Source organism: Folsomia candida, unplaced genomic scaffold (assembly GCF_002217175.1).
Source record: "Folsomia candida strain VU population unplaced genomic scaffold, ASM221717v1 Fcan01_Sc002, whole genome shotgun sequence".
Classification (NCBI taxonomy): domain Eukaryota; kingdom Metazoa; phylum Arthropoda; class Collembola; order Entomobryomorpha; family Isotomidae; genus Folsomia; species Folsomia candida.
Genome location: NW_019091194.1, coordinates 12,067,607 through 12,078,989, shown reverse-complemented (window position 1 = coordinate 12,078,989; position 11,383 = coordinate 12,067,607). Strand labels below are relative to the sequence as shown.

General features: G+C 35.7%; 2 protein-coding genes across 4 annotated transcripts; both read right to left on the bottom strand.

The window, feature by feature from the left end:
• LOC110844335 lies at nucleotides 1-1,992 on the bottom strand. Of its 2 annotated transcripts, XM_022090513.2 has the most exons (4): nucleotides 1,455-1,992; nucleotides 1,173-1,381; nucleotides 882-1,091; nucleotides 1-778 (listed from the first exon to the last, which is right to left on the bottom strand). In XM_022090513.2, exons 2-4 carry the CDS (start codon nucleotides 1,290-1,292, stop codon nucleotides 410-412), a joined length of 699 nt encoding a protein of 232 aa, XP_021946205.1. In that variant the 5' UTR covers nucleotides 1,293-1,381; nucleotides 1,455-1,992; the 3' UTR covers nucleotides 1-409. The 2 variants fall into 2 exon arrangements, with proteins under 2 accessions (XP_021946205.1, XP_035704274.1); XM_035848381.1 differs by having other exon boundaries at nucleotides 1,173-1,992.
• A 3,812-nt stretch (nucleotides 1,993-5,804) lies between these two features.
• Nucleotides 5,805-11,383, bottom strand: LOC110844822 (activating transcription factor 3). Of its 2 annotated transcripts, none has more exons than XM_022091118.2 (5): nucleotides 10,998-11,383; nucleotides 8,515-8,630; nucleotides 7,874-8,436; nucleotides 7,213-7,320; nucleotides 5,805-6,955 (listed from the first exon to the last, which is right to left on the bottom strand). In XM_022091118.2, exons 1-5 carry the CDS (start codon nucleotides 11,015-11,017, stop codon nucleotides 6,542-6,544), a joined length of 1,221 nt encoding a protein of 406 aa, XP_021946810.1. In that variant the 5' UTR covers nucleotides 11,018-11,383; the 3' UTR covers nucleotides 5,805-6,541. The 2 variants fall into 2 exon arrangements, with proteins under 2 accessions (XP_021946810.1, XP_021946812.1); XM_022091120.2 differs by having other exon boundaries at nucleotides 7,934-8,436; nucleotides 10,998-11,382.

Below are 11,383 nucleotides of genomic sequence, written 5' to 3'. Positions count from 1 at the left end.
TTTCGTGAAAAGAACCAAACAATATTTTATTTCCAACAAGGTTTACATTCATAAAAGTGCCTGCATAAGTGTATGCGCATTGTGCATCAAAATAGATATGATAACTGCAAACTACTTGAAAATGTTATACATTAATTGCACAAATACAGTCCCCTTAATCATTGTTTTTCATCCACCGATATCACGAAATTACATTTGCATATGGTATATGGTTGCAAATCAATTTTCCATGCATTTACAGTCAAAGTTACAAATCTCTTTTACGCTAAATTTACTACGTAATGTTCACTTAGTGAGCAGCTATTTTTGGTGTGTTACTACTACAGACTATCTACATACGTATATGTACAGGTGAATTTATGGGAGAATAGATTCTCACTGACTGGGCAAATTCTACTAGGATCCATTTTCATTTTTGCATTCTGCCATGTCGCTTCGTTCTCTCAGACGGAATCCTTGAAGACGGAATCCTTGAAGGAATCCTTCTATGAATTACGACCGCAGTCATCTCCTCCATTTGTTCCTCGTCGCTTCTTTTCATTACGAGGCGCAAAAGGTATAAAATTGCTCCAATGTGAAAAATTACGTTTGCAGATAGAATTATCCAGAATCCATGACCTGTTGTGGCAGAATTAGCTCTTTTTGGTTGCTCATGCACGCTGGCTCCTTGTGGACGAGATTTGATAAATTGATAAATAATTAATCCAAGACATATTAGCAAGACAGCCTGAGTTATGGACTGTCCAATTGCAAACCAAGAGACGAGAAATTTCGAATCCTGCATGAATAGACACAATTTTACCAGAAATGCTTCGAAATAAAAATCACCAAAGTACACTTATGCACTTGTGAGCAAGGGTTAGAATTTCTGTTGTCATTACCTTCTCTTTCCAGTACCAAAATCCAACAGAGATAATTAATTGCAGTACAACTGCAATAATTCCAACGCTGATAATTACCACAGAAAGTTTGGTATTTCCAGTTTCCCCTGAAAAATCGGCTTGTTCTTCATGTTTTCCTTCAACTGAAGCGGTTTGATTTATTTCGTCAAGAAATGCCCACGATATTCCCACCACGGCGAGACCACCAATCTTGCACATAAAGAGCAATTAATTCACAAACGTGAAGGATAAAAAACCCATTACATTAATTGCAATATAATAATATCCTACCAAAGATGTCACTGAGATAAATCTATTTGGTAGTTTCTTACTGGGCTGTAGCGTCTGTGGTGGGAGAGCACTGCCAGAAGTGGGAGAAGGAAACTTGGACATATTTATGTATTTTACCATTTTTAGCACTATTTTCCAGCCTAACTGGCAACTTCTACTATGATTTTTCTTATTGATTTTATGACTGCTACATTAGTCTGACACTCAACCTACAAATTTGAAATAAAGTTCACTCTGCAGAATAAAGTTACATAAATGTGACAAGGTTCATTTTGTGGATACTTGACTGAAATTGACAGCATCTGTACCAATACAAATGCGCCCGCATATCCATAATCTGTACGTCGGGGCTTGCGCCTGTGGTTACTGACTGTTTTTATAGATGTTGTTTAGTAAAATAAAATTATTTACTGACTCAACGAAACGTATCTGCCATGTCTCCTCTTGCGTTGGAGCGATATGAATATTTCCCCGAAATAATTTGTGTAGTAGCAATGAAAGCATTAGCTATATTGAGTTAGATTGATTGTCCTTGTTGGGCAATATTTATGTGTGTGCTAAGCAAAGATATATTTACTGTACATGTGTACATGCATTCGTACATATACGTATTTACATCAGGTAACTGCTATCAATACGTACAAAATGTCTCCGCCCTGCCGCTTTTGTCATTTCGCCAAGTAGAGTTTACCCCGTTTACCCGGACCTTGCGGTCTTACTCGAGCATTAATTACACAAGCCACACACCGCAGTAATTTACACAACATGGGATACAATATACAGAATAGGACAAAATTACATTCAATACCAAATTTAAGCAGCCGCATATTAAGCATCCAAATTTCAAAAGGCTAGCTTTCTATAGAATTAATTGCAATTAACCAACCCTATATTTGAGTTAATATAATCCTAATAGTATGTATTTGCCAAACCGCCCAGTGCGTAATTATCAACATCCGTGTAAATGTAGCTATTCTTCTCATACATTAATGTTTTTGAAGTATGTAAGTATGGCTTTTGTATTATAAATGCGTTGTGGGAGAGGTCCTACATACTTTCTACGTACATCAAGAAATCGGGTTAACAGCACAAAACCATTGAGGGAACAGCAGCACAAAAATGAGAGTGTAATGGCACCCATGGGAAAGTTCATGGCATGGTAATAGCACAAACAATGTCACTCCAGATACAAAAAGAGACCATTTTGCAATAAAAGTATCGCATGGAGCGGTTTCATGCTGCAAAATGAATAAAATATATTTGAGAATAATGTAAATTACCGCGTTGCATCCAGCACAAGGATAGAAAAAAACATTTAAAAGGAGAAATGACATTTAGGGAAATCTAAGGCATTGCATCATTATTACATGTACGTAGTCGTCTCTACATTCATGGGCTATCACCAGCAACTTTTATCATTTGTGGAAACTATCGTCCTATTCCAGCGCAATGTCAGGATGGATTTTTGTCTTGATATTGCTGCGAAGAAAACACCAACAGCACCGAAGCAGCACTGAATTGTTATCTTGCAGTTTCCTGAACCAAGAAGATTTTGAAGAAGAAATGAGATTAGAATCCTAGACCAGCACAAGCTCGAGATCGAGCTACGATGCACAGATCAGTGAGATTCCAGCTTCAAATTTTGCAGACTCGGCACCCAAGCCAAGAATTTATGAATTTCATTTTCATTGAGTGATTCATGAGCTGTTTATAAAATCGCGTTTTCTGCTCTATACTCTCTGAATGCGTAGCACTATCAGCCATTTCTTATCCCTCCATTTCATGTCCTCATGAATATGAACAATTTCTAGTGCATGGATGTTAACGAGCACCTAGTGCTGTTGCTGAAAGTTTACGAAACATTAGAAAACAAGGAGCACATACACACAGAAGAAATTTCATATCTATACACTCTCATAGCTCAACTGATGAACTTACTTTAAGGTCAAACGAACAACAAACTATATTCGCAGGCTCAAATCTTGGCAACGACTCCCATTGTTGCTGCATATACATAAATAGAGGATACATATATTGCGATACCGTGGTGAGAGAATTTCCGTAATAAATGATTTATAAAGCTCTTTCACAATAGAATAACACTTAAAATTCACGCTTATCTTTCTGTTTCCAAGTTTTCTGCTCTGCTTGATTTGAACTTGGAAGGCATTGTCCATCCAGACACGTCATTTTACTTTTTTGTTTGCACAAGTTCTTCGTTTCTCTTTTTTTGTCCCTATTGCTTTCGTGATGCATTGCCTCATATTCAAAAATGCTTCTGGATGAGAAGGAAGCAGAAACCTGTGGCCGAGCAGCAGCGACGGATTCCCAACGGGTTTAACTCCAGTTATTACAACCCTTTATACTTTTGACTGTATTTTGCATTTGCCAACGGTTGTGCCATTGTCAAGTCCAGTCATAAATCAAGAGTATTACGCGTTAGATTACCTCTATAAAACGCAGAGAGACAACCCCGTGGTGTGTAGTGACTGCAGACATGAGAGAGGCTGCAAGATTTCAATTCCTTAACTTTATAGAATTCCCTGCTCAAAGTTTGGTTGGATTAAGGAATTTTCAAATCCGCCTATATAAAATCCTGACTCTGATGTGGAAGGCGTTCAGCAAAAGCTTACTCTGTATTCGAAACATGATAAAAGTTTAAATTGGATTCAAAGCACACCCAAAAACACCTCATTTAAAGTGGCGTCGTGCCGTGGTCGAACGAGGGAAACTGATTACGCTTGAAAGTATTTTAGTATTTTTTTTCATTTCCCATGCATGCGAAGCATGTTGTCAATGTCCAGTTGTGAACATTTCATCAAGTCAAGATAACTTTCGATAAGTCCAGTTTTTTTAAGAAAAAAACATGTCATGTAATGAAATTGGACGAATTTTTTAGTGCAACGTACAAAAGGGGATCTGGGTTGAAGAGTTCAACGAATGAAAAGTATTTTCTTTCATTTAAAAATTCTCCAAAGGCGACCAACCCCTCTGATTTATTTCTCGTCGGCCAGGCCAAGCCCTTCTGTGATGCAACTGTAACACAATACCAGCCAGCAGCAAGAATATCGTAACACAATGCACTCTCCCTTGTTCTCTCACACTCGCTTCTAACTCTGCGAACGATGATAACAAGACAAGGCAAACACGGGTACGGACTTTCACTTGGAATAGACGGACGATTTGTATGGTGGAGTAATTGATAAACAAATACGATTTTCCAAATGCAAGAGATGCTGAGATTGGCGACAATTATTAAAATTTCGCAATATTTGTATCTCCCACATATTTGCATAATGTGAACTGATTTCTCAGTAGGTTGTAAAGTATGAAATACAAAAAAATGCATCCTTGTACGCTTTCATTATCATCATATGGAGAAACACATCACAAATGGACCTTAATAATGCAAAAAATACATAAAATACAAGTGCACAAATTTTATAAATGCCCATGAAATGTAATTATGGGAAACTGCGAGTTGTATGTGTATGCGGTTCGGGTATTATTTTGTATGACGCCAGGGTTGGTAAGCATTTATGTCAGTATAAGCACACGTAACGTGAGTAGTTATTAAGGTTTAAAGCTAATGTAATTTCTTCAACAGGAAATGAGATTTTAAGTGTGGAGAAATGCAGGATATGTGCGGGCGAGTTAGGAATTTTTTTACGGTTTCAAGGTAAAATTATTTATAATAAAATCATGTCCTGAGAATTCACGAATTATCCTTTAAATAAAAATTATTTCTTCTAAACATTTGTCAGGGGTTCAAAATATAAAATAAATAAATATCAAAATCAAATTACACACTGCATAATTACAATTTTATTTTATTATTATATGGTTTTCGAACAATTCATCCAAAACAATCTTCCCATTCATTGATAAATTTAAGTGCTGAGAACTGCTCTAATTTTCAGATCCTCGCTGCAGCAGCCATCTCTCTGTAGGGGACGAAAGTGAGTACTGCTTCGTCCTCCGGTATCGGCATTGCTTTCTATTCTGACAAAAAATTCTCCAAATCACGATCACGATATACCGCATTTTATTAGTTTATCACTTAAAAATTACCAAGATTACTTATCTAGATTTCATCAAATATATGGAATCATGCCCATACGAAAATAACATGTACATGTACGTGTACAAATACATGTACACATCACACGAAGAGCTATGCAACTAAAAAAAGCACGCCACTCACCACCCAATGTGATCTTAATTTCTTAGGTCCGACTATGCAGAAGTTTAAAGGTGCATAGGAGCTCTGTATTTTTATGCGAAACGAAATGAGTATATTTGATATTATTTTATAAGTAATTAAAATACATTAAAGGATGTTAAAGTTATAATTTTGATGCCAAAAGTTATGCCAAGAGATTACTCCTGAGGGTTCTTTTATGATTTAAAAATTCATTTCCAGATACAACACAATTGAATTAACGATCTACATATGTATCATATGTATGTAAGCAATGATCCAGTATTAGTGCCTCTGGTGACGGTGACTTTATGATGAGTTGACACTAAGAAATATAAATTATACCTATCAGTTTATGAAGTAAAGCAAGCGATAAAAACCCGAATTGTATTTAATCAGGGCCATGAACCATGCACATAAATAGTCAATTCCATTTCTTCGGTTGATCATTTTTATTAGGTTACTATCACTGTATTTTATTACATTGGTTTGCATAATTGTGATACTTATCTCAAAGTACATAGTACTTACTCGCATATTTCTTGAACAAGAAATTAGTTTATATCCTTATTTTACTTACGATTTATTATAACTGGGTGTATTCTGTATTTATTGTAACAACGTTTTCACCAGGAAAGCCATCTTAATGTAAATTTAAATTAGTTAAATTTAAACACAAGATTAAGTATTTATTATTTTCCTATCGCACAAGACCTACAGAGCGTTATGGTGTACACTTACATCACCAGAAATACTCAAACGCTCACATAATCATTCAAATAATTCATGCTGAAACCCATAATATGCTGTATACATATTGCTTGAACCAGCCAATTTTACTATGACACACAGAGTAACTCTAATTTAAGTTGGTCAATACATATAAGTAATTACCAAATTCTTTGATCAGTCTCGGAACTTTCGTTACTCATTTATTCATATTTTTGCACTAGAATAGAATACAAATTTCGTAGATGTTTTTGGTAATTTACTTAACGCACCTACATATTTACTTACAGAAGACATGAATAAATTGGATTCAATATCACAGAATTGAAAAGTTTGATTTGGTGTATTATGAGTGTCCACAAATTCCTCGAGGATTTACAAGAAAATCAGTTACCAAAATATAAAATTATTGATACTTTATTTGGTGCAGCTCAATTTGCTATGAAAGCTGAATAGTTTGATGATGAAGAGGACCCCCAAAATAATTCATGTTCATATTATTGTTGCTGCCCATGAAATGATTATTATTGTTGTGGTTGTGATTATGATGATGGTTACTAATGGCTAGGTGTGGATTCAAACCTTGATTATAGTCATGCTGTTGCTGTTGATGGACAGGTGTAGAGTTACTATATGATGACACGTTGTTATTACTAATATTTTGGTGACCATGGGTCAGGTCTTGGTGATGATGTTGCTGAGATGACGACGATGTCGACGGCTTCTGTTCTTGATTTAAGACGCAGTTGGGTGTGTGCGACGTCAAGAGCGACGACAGCCTTTTGAACTCTTCTTCCATTAGGGCAATTTCTGATTTTAATGTTACATTGTCAGTCTCCAGAACTTCGGCCTCCTGAAATAATAGAAACAAAAGGTATGAACGGCATGCCGTATTTATTTCTTAAAATCAGCACAAGGAAATTGCTCCAACATCGAAAGGATATGTATGCCCATTTATAGAAATTAACCCATCATTTCGAAGCGCATTTGAACTCGTAATTAGAATAAATTCAAAAGAGACAATAACATCGTAAAATTGGGTGGATATGGACTAACACAAATTTACATTACTTTGAGTAGGAGTGTTATTTAGTTTGCAACAATGTGTACCTGAACTAATAGAACTGTCTTCTCCTTCTTTTTATTCCGACATTTCGTCGCAGCGACTTTGTTTCTTTCTCGGCGTCTTTTTCGTCTCTCTTCATCCTCTGGGGTTAGCTGCAATTATAAACAAATAAAATCGTCAATTTCACGATGGGCGAGATACCGTTAATTATCCAATCCAAGCAAATAAGCTTAAATATTATCACAGTCTATACGACAATTAATCACCAATTCTTGTGAGTTGAACATTATTGTATTCACCTCAACAATTATAAAGCAAAACCCAAATCACAGTATGCACGCGATAATAAGAATAATAATAATTAAGCACCACACCAGACCACCTACGGTTCCCCTAATTGGGAAGTATGAGAAATTATGAACTATTTTGATTTGTTAGGGCTTCGAAATTGAAAACTCATTTGAACTAGAAAATAGTATTCCAAATAAGGTCGTGCTGTCTAGAGCACCTACATGTGCAAGTTCATTTAGTTCATTAAGTACATCGTATAAAATATAGTTCGTTTTTTCCACTCCACAAAATGCGATTTTCTTAATTTGGTTTTTTCAGTTGAGACTGATTGTTTTGTTGCAATTTTAAAGGATAAAGTAATCACACTCCACGTCAACAATCAATCAAACAGAGAAAATACAAAAGGTGGGGAACCTTAGTTGGTGGGAGTGACTCGGCAAATGAGTCATTTGAAAAGTCATAGGTCAACTCTACCTCCTCTCTCTTGTGTCTTTTGGTAACAAGCTCTGATTTCACGTCCAACTCTTCCTTCCCACTATTCTTTCGTTTGGTCTGGATCGTTAATTTCAGGCTGTCCTTGATTAGTTTGGATCTCATGGACTCCACTGAGCTGGATGGCTGCGGAACTTGGTAAAAATTTTGCTGCTTTGAAGGAGGGGGACTCTCTGAGGTAGACGTTGATGAGACGGAATGGGGGGAACCAGCCATGCAGTAATTGTTGCTGGGGGTGGCGGTGGTGATGGCATTGTTGATATTGGTCAGATTTTGATTATTCTGACTGCTACCGGAAACAGTTTGGACGCAACTTGACGTCGTACTTGTGACCGAAGTTTCCAAATTGGCAAATACTTTCTTCTCTTGAGGCTCATCAAAGTCCTGCTGACTCAAAGTCTCTGTGTCATCGGGAAGCGTTGCACTTTCAAAAAATGGGTTGGCTATGGCAATTATGGAGTTTAAAATGTCAGGTGTGCTGAGAGCTGAATCGGATACAAAAAATATGAATTATTAGAATACTATTAATTTAATTATGTAACTGATGCGGTTAAACATCTTACAAATTGGCGTCCCATTTCCAGCCGATGGTGGTAGCCCTGGGTTCGGAGTCTGCAGCAAGTCTTGGCCAGCCTGCCTCCGGGCTGCTTCAATATTTAGACGCTGCATTCCACTTGCACTGTAAATTAAATATATATTGCATAAATATATTTTTCGTATATACACATTTTTTTTACCAAGCCAAAGGCTATTATTTTAAAAATATATTTGTATATGGACGCTTACGCAGTACATTTGCCATACACTTGATTGTGCTAACAGTATAAGCATAAGTTTGTTCTCATATTTATGACAATTGACACCTAGAGCATTTAGAGATGCCTAGAGATGCCTCGCTTACATTAGTTCCAAATTTGTTTTAGTAAGTAACATAACTAGCACGCACATATACGTACGCTACGCATGTGCGACTGGCAAAAATATTAGTTTCTCAAAACTGATTTATTTTCAAACAGAAGGAGCACACACGCCAGGGAATGTGTAATATGTCACGAACACCAACCTTAGAACCCATCCCACTAGATTTTACTAGATAGCTAACGAGTGTTCATTTTGTCTTGAAGCACTAAATCACAGTTTAGCAGATTCTGTCCAGATTAGATTAAGGTCATTTAGAGAATTGAGAAATTACTGTATTCTGTCAAACGAACATTATTAAATCTCCTTGCTTCCTACATGTGGTGTAAATATATGGTATGCAATTTGCACATTAAAATCATTTGTCGTTGCCCATCCCTCGTTTAACCACTCACGTTACGCACGGACATACACCAAACATGAAAAATATCTTTAAAACTTTCCATATTGCTTAGTGTCACTTGACATGAGTACCATGTACATAAAAATTTTCAAACAAAACTAGAAAGCTAAAGTTAAAGATGTAACTACATAGTTGTTTGCTGGAGAATAATCAAATGTTCTTAACTGACTTAATGCATCTTAAATAATATGGATTCCGTTTGATAAAAATTCGTACCAGGTAAGATGCCGAGCGAGTTAGTCTATTGTGGAGAAGCACATACTGCGAATGATTAACTTTATGTAATAAACTAAAATGACATTAAACACCTCTATTACTTGAAGTTGTAGCACTATCAACTTGCTGCCAAGAGTCATTTTATATTTAAGAGCCATTAGACTCAGTTTTGATGGGTTTGCCTTGAAATTTTTATGTGGCTAAAACATGTCGCATACTTTTGATTAAATTTTCACTCATGTATAGAAAGACTATGGACACTTGACAACTAATTTATTTGGCAGCCAAGCATGGTCCGAGTACCCAATAAAGTTCAATTTTAATTTCAGTTGTACATAATCCTCGTAAACGGAATTGCTTATATAATGTCTGTACAAGGTTTGCAGCATATATTAAATTGTACATCTCATTTAAGTATTATGTATTTCAACCCATAGCATCAATACAATCCAAAATGAGTGAACCTTAAATTTATTGAAACATACAATTTATTTATATGTTTTAAAACTATTTATTTCGCAGTTTGCACCTTCAAATGCATGCATAAGTACTTTTTGATAACGAAGCGAGTAAAAAGTGTCCATGGCTTTTTACGAGTGAATGTGAAACAGCCATAATTAAACAACCGGATGGGAGTGTCGCCATTTGCACTGGTGTGGTTTTTAGCTCCGGTGTAGTAAATTTGGATGCATAAAGTGATTACACATATTCCTCAAGTATGTTACCTAGATAATTTGGGCTAATTGGAATGAAAATGCGAACATGAAAAACGAGGCACATCCTTCTTAACCGCACCTACTTTACCATTTTCAAATAACAAACTTTCCACATTCTCTGCAATGTCGTGTATGTATGTAAATTTAATAATGCAAAACATGCGATTATATAACCTCCATCTTCGCACAAGATACAAACAATTACAGAATTTGTGCTGGCGTTAATGCCGCATTTTTGGAAAATAATATTAGTCTTACTTGAAGACGTACTTGAATTTATGCAGAAATTCCCAGAATAATAAAATCTATAAAAATAATATTATGAACCTGCTGTCAAGTGGCAAGGGTATTTTTTTCGAATTCACAATTGTTTACATGTGGATAAAATATAAATGTGCATTTTATGTAAAATATGTACTTAAGCCAAGTCGGCATTTATAATGCAACACGCAAGCAAAACGATATTTCGCCCATCTCATCTTACCAGGAACATTAAAATAATATTAAAACAATGTCCCACACATATCTCGCACTAATTAACATTAAGCCGTTATTTCGTGACTGAGAAAACCTTGAGAAATTTCTTAATTTTGTTAAAGTTGTAACAACTTATTCTTATCGTTGTTCATGCTTAATTGGTGCTATTGAGGAGGTCACATAAATGTCCATTGCAACCTCGTGAGCATGGAATGAAATTGAATTCGTTAATTGAACACTCATGTTATTCATGGAGCAACAAAGTGTTATTTACAACAACTTTTACTTTTTATGCTAAAAATTATTAACAACTTACCCAAATACTAAATGTCCCATCGATCAGAAGATCCCAATAAAATTCACATTAATTTTTAATTATTTAAGAATCACAATACGAAAACACCACAACTTTTACATTCAGCACAGTTTTGTATGCACTTGTAACTCAGCGTTTATAAATTTACTGAAGGCACACACGTGATGTAACTCCGTATTTGTTTGTATACTTGCGCTTATCGAAGATCAAGGAATTTAAGTTGTGGACTGAAATTGAGATAGCAAAGTTAATAAGTAATTGACGTATGTAAATCAAGAAGGACGCTATGTGTACAACATTAAAAACAAAGATCATGGGCTTGCATAGCCTTAAGAGTGAGTCGTCTCAAGTCCAAAACCCTACTGACATGGTTAAACAGTGAATTC